This window comes from Rhipicephalus sanguineus, chromosome 6 (assembly GCF_013339695.2).
Source record: "Rhipicephalus sanguineus isolate Rsan-2018 chromosome 6, BIME_Rsan_1.4, whole genome shotgun sequence".
Taxonomy (NCBI): domain Eukaryota; kingdom Metazoa; phylum Arthropoda; class Arachnida; order Ixodida; family Ixodidae; genus Rhipicephalus; species Rhipicephalus sanguineus.
This window is the reverse complement of record NC_051181.1, coordinates 55,227,070-55,243,413: the sequence shown is the minus strand read 5'-3', so window position 1 is coordinate 55,243,413 and position 16,344 is coordinate 55,227,070. Positions and strand designations below refer to the sequence as shown.

The following is a 16,344-nucleotide window of genomic DNA, read 5'->3' as shown; positions in this document are numbered from 1 at the left end:
ATACATGCAATACTAAAGAAAACTAATAAGAAAGCAAACATTAGTCCTCAGGTGCGCTAACGAGCATAGTACGGTTTAAGGCGCACCACATGCACGACCTTGGGTCGAGCTCGGCGCCTCTGGGAGTTCGTGATGCCGTCGGGGACAACCTCGTAGCTGAGTGCGCCGAGACGTCGAAGTACCCTGTACGGTCCGAAGTATCGTCGAAGAAGCTTCTCGATCAGTCCGCGTCGTCGTATCGGCGTCCAGACCCAGACACGGTCGCCGGGCTGGTACTCGACGAAGCTTCGTCGAAGATTGTAGCGACGGCTGTCGGTGTGCTGCTGGGTCTTGATGCGCAGGCGGGCCAGCTGTCGAGCTTCTTCGGCACGTTGTAAGTAAGCGGCGGCGTCGACATTTTCTTCGTCGGTGACGTTGGGTAACATGGCGTCGAGCGTCGTCGCCGGGCTCCTTCCGTAGACCAACTTGTACGGCGTCATCTGCGTCGTTTCTTGGACGGCCGTGTTGTAAGCGAAGGTCACGTACGGAAGGACGGCGTCCCACGTCTTGTGCTCAACGTCGACGTACATGGCGAGCATGTCGGCGATGGTCTTATTTAGACGCTCGGTGAGGCCATTGGTCTGCGGGTGGTAGGCGGTGGTGCGGCGGTGGCTCGTCTCGCTGTACTTCAAGATCGCCTGAGTTAGGTCCGCAGTAAAGGCGGTACCTCTATCTGTGATAACGACCTCTGGGGCGCCATGACGCAAGACGATGTTCTCCACGAAGATCTTGGCTACCTCGGAGGCACTGCCTTTGGCCAAGGCCTTTGTCTCGGCGTAGCGGGTGAGGTAGTCAGTCACTACGACAATCCACTTGTTGCCGGAAGTCGACGTCGGGAACGGCCCCAGTAGGTCCATCCCGATTTGCTGCAACGGCCGGTGCGGTGGTTCGACTGGCTGCAGAAGTCCCGCTGGCTTAGTCGGCGGTGTCTTCCGTCGCTGGCAATCTCGGCAAGTCTTGACGCAGTGGGCGACCTCGGGAGCAAGGCGTGGCCAGTAGTATTTTTCCTGTATTCTGGCGAGCGTGCGGGAAACACCGAGGTGTCCAGCCGTCGGGTCGTCGTGTAGGGCCTGGAGGACTTCTGGTCGCAATGATGAGGGCACTACAAGAAGGTAGTCCGTTCGCAGTGGCGAGAAGTTCTTTTTCAGGAGAACGCCGTTACGTAAGAAAAACGACGGCAGTCCTCGCTTGAATATCCTCGGAACAACGGCGGTCTTGCACTCGAGGTACTCAATAAGGCCCCCCAGTTCCGCGTCGGCCCGTTGCCTTTCGGCGAAGTCGTCGGCAGTTATAGTTCCGAGGAAGCAGTCATCGTCGTCGTCTTGCGGCGGCGCTTCGACGGGGGCACGAGACAGGCAGTCGGCGTCAGAGTGTTTTCGTCCGGACTTGTACACGACGGTAATGTCGAATTCTTGCAGCCTCAGACTCCATCGTGCGAGACGACCCGAAAGGTCCTTCAAGTTAGCTAGCCTACATAAGGCGTGATGGTCACTGACAACTTTAAGGGCCTGCCATAGAGCTAGGGGCGAAACTTTGACGTAGCCCAGAGGATGGCAAGGCATTCCTTTTCTGTTGTGGAATAGTTTGCTTCTGCCTTGGACAGTGACCGGCTAGCATAACTGATAACCCTTGCAAGCCCGTCAGTCTTTTGTACTAGGACGGCACCGAGTCCTACGCTGCTTGCGTCGGTGTGTATTTCCGTATCGGCGCAATCGTCGAAATGCGCAAGTATGGGTGGCGTCTGCAGGCGTCGTTTAAGTTCTTGAAAGGCTTGCACTTGCGCCGTTTCCCACCTGAATTCCACGTCATTCTTCGTGAGAAGCGTCAGTGGTTCGGCGATCCGTGAAAAGTTTTTGACGATGCGTCTGTAATAGGCGCATAAGCCGAGAAATCGGCGCACGGCCTTCTTGTCGGTGGGTGGCGCGAAGTCGGCGATGGCAGCTGTTTTCCGCGGGTCTGGGCGCACTCCAGACTTGCTGATCACATGACCCAGAAACAAGAGCTCGTCGTACGCGAATCGGCACTTTTCTGGCTTCAGGGTCAGTCCAGAGGCCTTGATTGCTTGAAGTACTGCCTCAAGCCGCCGGAGATGCTCGTCGAAGGTCGAGGAAAACACGACGACGTCGTCCAAATACACAAGGCACGTCTGCCACTTCAATCCGGCCAGTACGGTGTCCATGACACGCTGGAACGTCGCAGTTGCCGAGCAAAGACCGAAAGGCATGACCTTGAACTCAAAGAGGCCGTCGGGTGTTATAACGGCAGTCTTTTCTCGGTCTCTCTCGTCGACTTCGATTTGCCAGTAGCCGGTCTTGAGGTCCATCGACGAAAAGTACGTCGCGTTGTGAAGTCGATCCAGGGTGTCGTCTATTCGTGGGAGGGGTTATACGTCCTTCTTCGTGATTTTGTTCAGGCGCCGATAATCAACGCAGAAGCGCAGTGTCCCGTCCTTCTTCTTCACTAACACCACGGGTGACGCCCACGGACTCTTGGACGGCTGGATGATGTTGTCGCGTAGCATCTCGTCGACTTGTTTCTTTATCGCGTCGCGCTCTCGAGTCGAAACTCTGTAGGGGCTCTGACGGAGGGGCCTCGCACTTTCCTCCGTTATAACTCGGTGTTTCGCCACCGGACTTTGTCGAATTCGTGATGACGACGAGAAGCAGTCCTTGTATTGCAGGAGCAGGGTTTTCAGCTGGTCTTGCTTGACCTTCGGGAGGCTCCGGTTGACGTTGAAATCTGGTTCGGGACCTCGATTCGTTGAAGCAGGTTCGGCAGCATCGAAGAGGGCGAAAGCATTGCTGGCGGTCACACATTCGTCGATGTAGGCGACCGTCGTACCAATGTTGAGGTGCCTATATTCGTGGCTGAAATTTGTCAGCACTACCTTCGCTTTACCGTCACGCAGTTCGGCTATACCTCTTGCGACGCAAATTTGACGATTCAAGAGTAGTTGCTGATCGCTCTCGATGACGCCTTCAATGTTCGCAGGTTTTTCGGTGCCAACGGAAATAATGACGCTGGAGCGCGGCGGGACGGTCACCTGCTCTTCTATCACATTCAATGCATGGTTCCCTGGCGTCGCGTGGGGCGGGAGCGCTTTGTCTGAGGTTAGCGTTATCGACTCAGACCTCAGGTCGATGACGGCGCCGTGGTCACTTAGGAAGTCCATTCCAAGTATCACATCCCTAGAGCAATTTTGTAGGATTACAAAGCTCGCAGGATAAGTCCGGTTATTGATGGTGACTCGCCGTGCAGACACCAATCGGCGTTATCAGGTGGCCTCCAGCTGTCCGGATTTCGGGTCCACTCCAAGCGGTTTTTACTTTCTTCAGCTTGGTGGCGAACAATCCACTGAAGACAGAATAGTCGGCTCCGGTGTCGACAAGAGCTGTGACGCTGTGGCCGTCGATAAGAACGTCGAGGTCACTAGTTCGTCGTCTCGCGTTGCAGTTAGGTCGTGGCGTGAGGTCACGGCTGCGTCGGTGTGTTCCGCTGCTTCCATTTTGCGTCGTCGGGTCTTCTTCAGTCCGCGAGATTTCGTCGTCAGGGGTCTGTCTGGTTCCCGTCGTGTTCTGAAGGTTTCGTCGCGGCGTCGTCGTCGGCGGCGGAGGATCTTCGGTAGTTCGTCGTACAGCACCGCACCTCCATCGGTTGCTGCTCTTAGTTTTCCGGATACGGGCTAGGCGACCGGCCCCGGTTTGGGCCAGTGTACGGCCGGCGGTGCGGTGACATGTAGCGGCCGGGCGACGGCGAGCGGGAAGGTCGTCGTTCTTGCCACTGTGTTCCGGTGAGGTAGTCGTTGATGTCGCGCGGCCGTTCGCCTGGCTGCGGGCGCGTCGCGTTGATAGCGAATCCGCGTAGTCCCATCTGTCGGTACTGCCACCGGTGGTAGGTGCAAGTGACCAGCTTCTCCGCAGTGGTAGCAGAGCGGGCGGTTGTCGGGGGCACGCCAAACATCGGTATTCCTCGGGGTGTTGCGCTGGCCGACAGGTGGTCGGTAGGGCGTCGGTGGCGGCGGCGGCGTCTGGCGACGGTACTGCGGCGGTGTGGCGTCTTGGCGGGGGCGTGGAGGAGGGGCATGACGGCGGGCTGCAGCAGCATAGCTAATGGCTTGCGGCTGCGGCTCTGCTAGCTGAGGCGCGCCGAGTGAAGGCTGGATCTCCTGGCGCACGACGTCGGCGATGGACTGTACTTGAGGTTGCGACGGAGGTACAATTTTTCGTAACTCCTCTTGCACGATTGCTCGAATCGTCTCACGCAGGTCGGCGGGTCCTAGGGCTTGAACGTCGGCGTAGCTTGTAGCCGAGAAGCTGCTGTTGTATTGCCGCGTTCGCATCTCAAGCGTTTTCTCGATCGTGGAAGCCTCTGATGCAAATTCAGCGACCGTCTTCGGCGGGTTCCTTATCAATCCAGCGAAGAGTTCCTGTTTGACACCCCGCATGAGGAACCTCACTATCTTCTCTTCGGGCACACTTGGGTCGGCGTGTCGAAACAGGCGATTCATCTCCTCCGTGTAGATGGCAATATTTTCGTTGGGCAGCTACACACGGGTCTCCAGCATAGCCGCGGCCCGTTCCTTGCGGACCACGCTCGTGAACGTGCTTAGGAACGTCGTCCGAAAGAGATCCCATGTTTGTAGGGCGGATTCTCGGTTCTCGAACCACGTCCTCGCGGCGTCTTCTAGGTAGAAGTATACGTGGCGCAGCTTGTCCTCGCAGTTCCAGTTATTAAATGTTGAGACCCTTTCGAAGGTCTCGAGCCAAGTCTCGGGGTCTTCACATGGCGAACCACGGAACGTCGGCGGCTCCCTGGGTGGCTGCATCACGATCGCCGTAGGGGGCACTGCGTCAGTCATCGTCTCGGCGGTCGATGTCACCGTCTTCGGCTGCCTGGCGTTTTCGGGAAGGAGCCCGTACTCTGGTTGCAGTCCCTTCGTCTTCTTCGCGGCTTGGGCTTAGGTCAGCGCTCCGCGGTGGCGTCCGGATCATGAAGCAGCACCTCCACCAGATGTCACGTGGTCGTGACGTCGACGAAGACAGCAGTCGGCGTTTGCAGAATGAAACTGTTTATTTGGCCGAACTTGTGGCCGGGAAAATGAGAACTAGAACTACAGCAATATACGCTGTACAATGATAGCGGCGAACAGGGCGTCGTCCGTCGATCAACTGACAAGCAGTCAAGCGCGTCGGCTTTTATACAGGCGCTATCGAACTTTCCAGCGATATCGCTGGTGGCGGCGTTATCTCTCGACAAAGCTGGAACATTCTCGTGCGGCGCGCACTCTTAACAGATTGTTCCAAAACAATCGCGAAGCTTCCTACACATCACGGCGAGGCCTGCGCAGCGCGTTGACCACAGTCTTTGTGGGTGAAGCTTACACTCATGAAATATAAGACTCGCGGCAATATATATATATATATATATATATATATATATATATATACATATATGTATATATATGTATATATATACATATATATATATATGTATATATATATATATATATATATATATATATATATATATATGTATATATACATATATATATATATATATATATATATATATATATATATATATATATATATATATATATATATATACTATATATATATATATATATATATATATATATATATATATATAATATATATATATATATATATATATATATATATATATATATATATATATATATATAATATATATATATATATATATATATATATATATATATATATATATATATATATATATATATATACGTGTACATATATATATTTCTTCTTACCGTGTTTTCGTTCAGGCAGCTTGTACAGCAAGAATGGGGGTATTTGCAACTTTGTTTCACGATATCTGGATATTTGTAAAGCATTTTCTATATTACGCCTTTTATGCAAGAACTTGTGGAATAAGGTTAGTTCACCTGGCACTGCTTTTCTTTCAAATGTTTGCGCACGGTGAGCTTTTTTGTACGCTACCTCAGAAACAAAAATAAGCCAACAGCATTGCGGTCGTATGGCCGTCTCTACTCTTTTTTATCTTTTTTTATTTCCCTTGCGTCTTCCCGGTGTGCTCCGTACATAATAAAGAGCTTGTGGAGACTAATGAATTGTCAAATAAAGCAGTGTGCATATGGCTAGCAAACCAGTGGCGACTATGAGTAAAAAAATTCGGCAGATCCCACGTACCGTGGGAGTCGATGTTATGCGAAGCATGCGGCGGGTAGGTGACTGTGGCGTAACTTTTTTTTACTTAGCGACACGCTACAAAATGACGCTAAACATGTGTATAAATGTTATGCGCACACACATATATATGTTGAAGAGCCGCATATGTGTTCTATAACCAGTTGTTTACGGTTGGGTAACGCTGCCAATGGCAACGTGGGTATTACCAACACCAGAAGGGGTAAGCGATATGTAGTGCTTATACGTGTCCCGAGAACACACGCACGTTTCACGAACCCGTGTGCATGTGTGCAAGAAGTTCTTGACAGTTCTTGAACAAGGGCATCATCACCGTGATCAGTGAGCACCAACAGTTGGTCAAGACTTGTTATAGGATCCGGTCGTGATCGTGGTGACGAGGTGTCCGTGTATAGTGATGTATGTGGTATAGTAGAGCTGTTGGAATTCATGGATGCCTCAGTCATTTCGTCGACAAATTGTCTGTCCATAAAGCCGGCGACATGTCGCAACCTGAAGCCACCCTTCGCGTTGGTGAGGTATAGGCCGTGAAGGCTGGTAGGCCTGGATAGTGCTACGTCGACCATCAGTGGATGGTGTTTGTCGTATTCGTAGACAACCTGGACATATGTGGCCTACGTAGCCTACTCTACAATGCGGCTGTCAATCAATCTGGCATCATCCTCGGTCAGCATGATGCCATCGCCCAGCCTCGTAAGAAATGGAGAGGACACTGCGTCGTTCTGGTGGACGAAGTGCACCTTACGGTGCGGTGATGTGGATATGTTATGTAACTTTCGTTAATGTATATCTCCGGGGTCGAGCAATGCTTCAATATAGCTTACTGAATCATAGAAATACAAACATAATGTTTATTAGACTGCTATGAAAGCGGAGCCAACACTTGAACTAGAGACGTTAATCTGATATGACGCCTGTATCGTAGGAGTATCATGTCGTGTTTATTGCTTTCTTGTAAAATTAGATAGCCAGCACCACAGCCACAATTTACGTTGCACCGTTATTACGCCTGCGTAGGCTGTTTTTCCAAACCAGTTTATAGACCTGGCCTGGCTCAGTGGTAGAATACCTGATTGCCACGCAAAATACTTCGGTTCGATTCCTGCTGGGATCCTAATTTTCATTCTTTCCATTCAATGAGTCGACGCTGCCGATGTTGGTTTTCCTTAACGCTCTAGCATTTAACTTACCAATGCCTGTTCTCGCCGTTCCTGGGTAGATATAAACTGTCAATCACCTGTGGCGCATACCCGTCCACCGCAGCCCGTGGTAAACGGGTATGTGCCACACGTGTCTAGTGGAAAGGGTTTGACGACGTACGCGACAGGATTTCAACGTTATTCATGTCATGACCCGGCAATCATATTTGTCAAATCCTCTTACCCTCCCGGGCAAATTTTGGTCTATACCAAGTTAAGGAGGCGATCATGAGAGCACCGAGACGTAGGCGGCTAGATAGATAGATAGATAGATAGATAGATACGTAGATAGAAACGCTCAAAGTGCCAGAGGTTCGCTAAGAAATGCTTGGCATTTAAAAGCTCGTGAAGTCACTGCGCGCAAGTATTTCAGCTGACTGCGCGTGCAATTTACTTTTTTTGCTATTGCCCGATTACTCGTGCGAATAACGTTTTTTTTTTCGTTTCTTGCTTGTGCGTGTCCGTTTTGCGCGTTTTTACACACGCACCAACGTTCTCGATCTCTGTGACCGGAACTAGGCCACGCTGATGCCGCTTGACACATGATTTTTTGCATTCTGATGTTGCCCCAGCACTAACACAATGCTTAAAGATGGATAAGCTCCATTCCGCACCGCATTATGAAAGTTAAGTAGGCTTCAAGTGCCCTGTGTGGAAACGCGGCGCAAAAAACTACAGCGCGTAGCAGACGCCCCCCGCTTTCCGCGCGCTTCCCGAGCGCGGAAAGCCCACGGGTCCGGCGCAGCAGCGGCGCGGCGCGGGAGTTCACGGCAAAAGGCCCACGCGGGAGCCGGCGCTTTGGACACTCCCCCTATTCTAGGTCACTCTACTCTTGTTCTTCGAGCGCCTTGATGATGATGCCATTGAGCAAAATCTCACAATCACAGCATATCCACGAAGTGAATGATTACGAGTGCGCGCAGGCAAAACCACATATAAGAATTGCAAATGAGGAAGCAAGCGAAAAATAGAGAGAAAGAAATAAAAAATAGGAAGGAAAATAGAAATGAAGATAAATAAAGAGGAAAAAAGCGAAATGAGAAAAACAGAGGAGGAAAGAAAGAGAAAACGGAAGATAAACAAAGGCTGCCCAGCTCCGCACTTCCTTCGGGCTCGATCAGAGGGACTTGCATTGACCTCGTCTTCTCAAATTTCAGGTGGGATCTCATAAAAGAACCTTTGGCTTTACATTTTACGTATCATAAGGCGGTCATAATAAAAGGAAGACGCCGGCCACATCTCAACACGACATACGCCGTGTGATTAATAAAGAACTTTGTATATACTGTACACGCGTGTCGTCACGTCTTTTCATGACTGAGTGGCCAATGTACGGGGGCATTCACGGTTATTAATCCCCCGGAGCTTCGCCCACTCGTCATCATTCACTTCGTGGATATGCTGTGATTATTTTTGGGTGCTTGAGTAGGTTGTGCAAGTAAGTGGACTTAAACGCAACACGTCATACACGTGAGCTGCAGCCTTTAGCGATTTATTTTAAGCAAGCTTCGTCTCTGCGGTCACATCCACATTTTAGGCCACACGTCACTCAAAGGCAGTCGATACAAACATATGGCCTTGCAAAGGAATGTATCGTCATCGTCATTTATACGGCACAGCGCTCGATGGGAAACGCGCATCGACGGTGGCGCCACATTTGCCTCTAGAAACCCTGTTATCTATTTTTTGGAGACGAACAGAGCCAGCGATACTCGTGGCTGGGACCACGACCTCTTCCTAAGCGTTTCTGAGCTTTCCCGACGCCAGCAACCAGCCGGTAAGCGTTGGGGCGCCGCAGACTGCGTTCGAGCGCGACGGTGCCTGTCATACGACGCATACGGCCGCTTCCGCGTTGCTGGACGCGCCCATCGACATCCAGGGCTGACTGAGCGTTCTATCCGCCCTACTGCCATGGAGCCGACAATACGAGAATTGAAGATGGGAATGAAAAGCCTCAGCATTACGTTCATCGTCTTAGACATAGGGCGACCAAACATGACCAAAGAAGGCCACGAAGTACGAACGTGCAAGGTGGCTGACCGATCAGGATCGATTAATCTGTCCCTTTGGGATGAACCAGGAACATGCATCCAGGAGGGTGACATCTGCAAGCTTACCAAGGGATATGTTTCACTGTGGAAGGGCTGCCTCACTTTGTATACCGGAAAAGGTGGCACCATACAGAAGATAGGAGAGTTCTGTCTGCCCTTCAGTGAAACACCATTTATGAGCGAACCGAACCCGGAATACATGAAGCAACTGACGGCGAAACTTAATGGCACTGTGGACCAGCGACGGGCACCGACATCGCAGAGTGGTGGGAGTAGTGGTGACACCTTAGGCGCTGCCCTTCTGCCCACGCCATCAGCCGGCGGCGACGACCCTAGTGGGCTGGGTTATTCCCAGCGAGGAGGAGGTCTCCAAGAGACGCTGCGTTACGGTTTCATGAGCATCCCCTTGACAAGCTACAACAATGGTTTTAGCATCAATGAAGGACTGCACAGTGCCAAGTCTGCGAGACCGAACCGGAGGTAGCGACTGCACTGCTTTCAGCAACTTCTCTCTAGTGGACCACGGAGTGCGATCGCGCTGTTATCATTTCATCACCAGCAAGCATCGGAGTTGTTTCCTTTGTGTGTGTGAATCTTGTTCTGCTTTGTACACTCATGTGCTTAGTATGCAAGTTTCACTTTCACGCAAGCGTAGTTGCACAGTTGACAACGTGAAGGAATAGCCACCACTTAACCACCCTTGTACCGCACAGAATAAATGCAGTCATATCCATTCACATTGAGTCACGTTTTTTGTCACCCAACGTTTGACATCTCCACATAAAGTGGCCGAGGGAAACAGTACGATGGCAATGTTTATGGGACGCGCTTGCTTTGTCTTCAAGATTTAGATGATGCTCAAGGACTGCCCCGGCGTCGTCAGTTAAGGACCCTAGTCCTTAACTTAGTGGCTGGCAGTGGCACTCGCCCGACGGCGTTCGTGTGTCCTAGTTCCCAAGAAGACATCGGCGGCGTTACGCGTTCGACACCGGTGAGCCCACTACCCTACTTCTAGCTTATACTGCAGCACGGCACACCAAAAAGCAGCTGGGGACATAAGCAGGTGAACCGACGCTGTCGGAGAAGAAGAAGCCGCACGCGCAAGCGCGTCCTTTCCACGGCCGCACTGAACCAGAAGAGGGGTAGTTGGCTCACTGCGCGGCAACGGCCACGGGTGAGGTGAGACGCTGATGTTACCTGTGGTCAAAGCGACGCTACATAGCGACACTTCATTTATTTATTGATTTATTTGTTTCAATACCTTAAAGGGCCCCTCACCATGTGACCTAACGAATTTTAGTTAGACATTGCAAGTTGTTGCGAGCCCAATAAAGAGCATTTTGCCACAAGAATTTTTCTAATCGGTCGGTTAGAAGCTGAGAAAAAAATCACAGCATATCCACGGGGTGAATGATGATGAGTGGGGCGAAGCTACGGAGGGAATCATCTGTAAACCGTGAAACTCTTCCGTGAAATGCGCCCGGTACATAATATAAAGAGCGTGAAACATCGTGTATATATTAAACATCAAACTTTTATTGTACTGCTGGTTTACGTGGTCCCTTCATTATCACTTGTGATCGGTGAAATGCAAGGAAGAAGTCCGCTCCCGAGCGAAAGAGCGCCAAGAGCGACCGCATTCCCCGCTCGCCCTGTGCGAATTAAAGGCAAGGCTAGAGGGTAGACAGGACGCGCGTTCCACGACGCGAGGTCGGTAGCATGCCCAACGAAAGCCAACGGAACGCGATCGTGCAAGTGCTCCGGCTTCGCATCGCCTCATGGTTCCATTTAGCGTCCCAAAACCAAACATATTGCTCAAGGTGTGCCTTGCGTTTTTCGTAGAAATAATTTCTTTATCATGTACATTAAGACGAAAAGTTGAAAGCTCACTAGAGTGTATCGCCCGCAAAGTATGTCTTTTAGTGTGATTTAACTCTCGTACGGCAGGGTCCTCGCGCCGCTGCCGGTCCACCTCGCCCGTTGACGATCGGGCGAGGTGGCTAAATACAACTACTACTACTACTACACTTTAAGAAAAACATCTGGCGTTCTTTCGTTCTGCTTTTACAAAACATCTGGCGTCTTTCGTTGGTTTATTTCATCAATCAACGGCGTTCTGAACAAAATTTTTATTGTTTAATCACGCACAGGAGAAATCTCACCAGGCACTACCTTGGAGGTAAACAATGGCTGCTAATGGCAATGAGAGACAGAAGAAGTCGGCTTTTAGCTAACACTTACACTTCTACTTCTACTAACGTTTCCTAGTGGAACATGCCAATGGCTGCTAATGGGGAATGAGAGACAGAAGAATTCGGCTTTTAGTTAACGCGCACGCTGCGAATTTTTTATTGTTCAACAACGCACAGGAGAAATCTCCCACCGGCACCACATTGGAGGTCAAAGCGTAAGACTTGTTACTCACTACTACGACCACGACGACTACGAGGGACGAACGGGTGCCGCCTTAACGAGCTTCGCCCCTAAAACAATAATTTGTAGCGGCGCGAAACCATGATGCGAGGAGGCGAGCTGCAAACCCTTGCCGCTCGCTCCGTGTAGCCTTCGCAAGCCAAATCCCTTCCCTGCCCTCTTCGGCACGCGAGCGGAAGGATCACATAACGCATACGCATGAACACGTCATGCGCACAAAATGTCACGAGCGCATGACGCGCCCGAACCAGCCCGAGCCCCCGAGACGCGAGCGGTGTTGTGGCGGCGTTGTTTGCGCTTCATCTCTGCAAGTTATGCCGAATGCACCCTCGCCGATCACTTGGCTTTCAACCTATTACTGGGCGCGAAAGCTGCAACATTTGTACGGACGCGAGACTAGCGGTGTGCCGCATGAACATCTAGTTAGACGCGGGAGGATAAATGAGCCTAATGAGCGCTGGAACGCGGTAGAATATTAGTTTCGTTGTAAAGGGTGGCGTCTGCACGATGCGCAAAGCGCGAGAACACGAACGCGTGCGAAACGGAGGTAGATTAGTCTCGAATCTCGCTGCGATTCGCAGTAAAAACTAAAAAAGAAAACGCACACATTCAGTTTGTGTGTTTTATTATTGCTCTCAAGTTTTATTCATCCATTCAAGCAAAAAATTACAGAAACTACACGTCGTGTCAAATAATTATCGCAGTGTCATGTGCTACTGTTGGCGACGTCAGAGCACAGTCGTCTACGTAGAGGAGCGACGTCACAGCACTACTACCTACGCAGGGCCATTCTCTCATGTACGTCATCCCCTCATTCTCTGGGCGCGCGGCCGCGAGAAGAAGGGCAGGCAGCGTTCAGCTTGAAATTTGACCCATTTACGCGGCGCGCAGCTTTGCAAATTTTGGCAGACGTAATCGTGAACGCCTAGTGCATGCATTGCGCTCGTCGGCTCAAAATTGTCAAACCTGGTGAGGGGCCCTTTAAATGCCAAAAGGCGTTACAGAAAGGTGTGATAGTTAAAAGAAAACACTGCACATCTCTTAGCCGCTAGTTCAAACACTAATTTTCAGCAGCAGACATAAATGAAGAAACACTTGCCCGGGTGACAATGGAGATGGGCAAGTGGTTGTATTGTTTCGCTGTCTTGGCATGAACAAAACATTGAATACAAGTTAATACGACAAAAAGGGACTTCAGCTTTATGGCGGTGATTAGTACGACCAGACAAATACAATGGCTCAATAATAAGTTCATTCTTCAGGCGTGACTCATGAAAAATCTTATGAAATATTGATATACAAGACACTTTCCTGTGGAGAGAAATATTAGGAAGTTGCAGAGTATGTTTCAAGGATGATACACAGGGAACGCGGGAATAATTACACAAAATCTTGGCGGGCGTTTGAGCTTCACTTTCAAGAGTAGAACGCGATAGCGTAAGTGGACCGTATTCAAATCGCCTTCCCAAGCGCTAGCCTGGCTCGGCTCGTCGGTTGTCACCTAAACCATGCGGCAAGGAACGCCAAGTGCGGACGCTCGCCGGCTCCCATATCCATGCATGTGGTGCGAGGGAACACGGAAAGCGCTCCCGTGGGCCCTTTGCGCCATCTTGCGAGATTTCCGTCAAGCCACTGAAGAACCTCGGAGATGTTCGTACCACCAACGCTAAATGGTGCATATAAAGAGCTAGCCGTTAGTATGTTAAAGGACGTATGCGTGGTGGCCGTCCGGCTAAATGTATCGCGCAATGGAGCCAGGGATCGCGGCTTCGAATACCCGATCCCGTTTGAACCGAAGACTTTTAGATGCGAAGCAGCTTTTGCTTGGGGCTGTGTCCGTCCTTCCCTCACGCGTCCGCTCCCCCACGTGCATGCGCCAACTCTCCCCCCTCTCCTCGAATGATCGCGAGGAGGTGAGGTGGAGGAGGTCGCGTGAGCGCTGCCTCCGCTTCGCTTCTCCTCTCCCGTTTCTCTCTCTCCGCCACAGCTGTGCGCTCCTATATAATGCGGCGCGCGCTCGCTCTCTTTGCACACTCCTTCGCAACAGCGCTGTGGACGCTGGCGAAGCTGAACGTAAACGGCAATGCCGGCAAGCGCATCTCGAAGCTGCGAGACAACGCGAAGGCGAAGCGCAACGGAAACGAGCTGAGGGGGTTACATAAGCGGTACACAACATATACACAACTCCACACACAAATGAAACATACACGGAAACAAATGGAACAACAATGGAAACACAAGTGAACACCTAGCGCTGCTTAGCATCCCCACATGGTTCCCTTTAGTGCGTGATGGCGTAATTTTTTTGTTATTTCTTTATTTTAGGGGTGTGCGAATATTCGAAAGTTTCGAATATTCGTCGAATATTACATTCGAAATATTCGTATTCGATTCGGAAATCGTGCATTCGAAAAGTTCGAAACTCACAGCAGCACACGATCGTGCCACCCGCGTGGGCGCTGCATACTTCCGTTGCCCCAAGGAACAGTGGCGGTGCAGTGAACCGAACTTACGGGCCCGCGCCCAGGCACGCCGCGAACGCTCAACATAAATTTTTGTTTCTCGCCAAAAACAAAAAACACTCCGATGAAACTTTCACAAATAAATCTCCTTTGTTTACTCTTCCCAACGACACCAAGCGTGCATTTTTACTTGGACTGCATCACCACTCTACATGTGCCTAAACGTGGAGCATTTCACACATTTTTCAATGTTTGCGCCCCTTCAACTTCGAAACTACTAGGTCATCGACTACAATACTTCTTTGACACGCTTACTGCGAATTATCCAGCCATGTAATATAGTCCTATTTTGTCTGTAATATTCGTAGAATTTTTAAAAAAAATTATCAAAATGGGCGCAGAATTGCAGCATTGCTTCACCACAAAGCACATCGTGAGACAAAGTAGTGGCCGTCAATGGGTGATAGTAAGATAGTGCCATTCCTTTTCAAGTAAACAGCAGATATTTAAGGCGTTCCGTAAAGTATTGTATTTTTAGAGTATTTTTTCGCAACCTATGTTTCACCCACTACGGCAAAATTCAAATCAATGTAACAGACAAGAAATTTTTTTTTCCAAAAAATGCTTTCCCAGGGCAAATAGTGCACTGATATGAACGTCCACAATTTTTTACAATACAATTGGAGAGGGTCGAGCGCAATGTCTGGGACGTTTGGCGTGGAATGACCCTGTTTTTTTTTTTCAAATAGCTACATGTTAAATAAAATATTGTTACTGTGGAGGCATTTTTCCTTTGATATTCGATATTCGATTCGATATTCGAAGGTGGACATTCGTATTCGATTCGTATTCGAAAATTTTGATATTCGCACACCCCTACTTTATTTCCGTCTACCTAGAATTTTCGCTCGCAACCAAAATCGCCGCCGCCGACACCACCACCGGAACTTCTGCGGAACAAGCTCTTTAACGCGATCGCGTTAAAATGAAACACGCACTATCATTTTGCATTGACTCTAATGAGTTAATAAGGAATTGTTTAGTTGGATCCCACAAAAGCACATGCATATTCACGCTCACAGCTTATATGAGTTTTATATAACGGTATTTAAGATATGATGGTGCCTTTGAGAAGTTATGGAGTCAGTAACCTAACGTGTTCTTAGCACGATTAACGATGTAGTTTATATGGGCTTGCCAAGACAGTTTTGCAGTTATGGGAACACCAAGATACCTATATGAAGTCACTTTGTCCAGTACAGAGCTGTAAATGTGATAAAGAGATAAATATTGCTCTCGATGGTCGCGTCACCTGGTGCGCGTCACCTGTAAGGGAGACGCGACGCGAAGAAAGAAAGGGTGCTTACACTACAGTACACAACGTGTCTCAATCGTCGAAATCAATGTAGCGTTGTTTACGAAAACGGCGCCACAGAGAAGGCGAAAAGACTTTTCAAACACACGGGGTCAGCACGCGAACCATTGTGGCTCTATAAAATGCGGCTTGCCGCGACACTAGTAGGCGCGAATTGCGATACTGATTCTAATATTGAACTAAACCGAATTTGCTAGCGATCGCAAATGCTTGTGTGAAGCGATGTTGAGACTCTCCACACGACAGTATGTGTTTCCTCATGGGCGTACAGAAGAGATGTTTCTAATGCTCCTCAAGAGTTTAAATGATAGCTCGTGATCGGTGTACCCAGTGACATTCATCTCAGGGCGTTGTTTGCCGGAGCACGCTGCAGCACCATGCGCGGAGTGGCTCGCTAGCAGCCGGTGTGTAATCGGTCACATTCTGTTCGTTAACCTGCATTGCACTTCAAAACGATGTTTATGTTTTCCACGACTGTTCCCCACATACTGTTAGCGGTGAGGCCGATACAGGATGGATTAATTATGAAAAATTCGGCAGATTCCACGTACCGTGGGAGTCGATGGTATGCGA

The 16,344-nt window shown here is 49.8% G+C and overlaps 2 protein-coding genes across 2 annotated transcripts in view; one reads left to right on the top strand and one right to left on the bottom strand.

The window, feature by feature from the left end:
- The window catches only part of LOC119397270 (intraflagellar transport protein 88 homolog), a 103,321-nt gene that overhangs the window by 56,018 nt on the left and 30,959 nt on the right, over positions 1 to 16,344 (bottom strand). The window lies entirely within an intron of this gene.
- LOC125758970 (SOSS complex subunit B2-like) lies at positions 9,362 to 9,985 on the top strand. The gene has a single exon (XM_049416771.1). It carries the CDS (start codon positions 9,362 to 9,364, stop codon positions 9,983 to 9,985), a length of 624 nt encoding a protein of 207 aa, XP_049272728.1.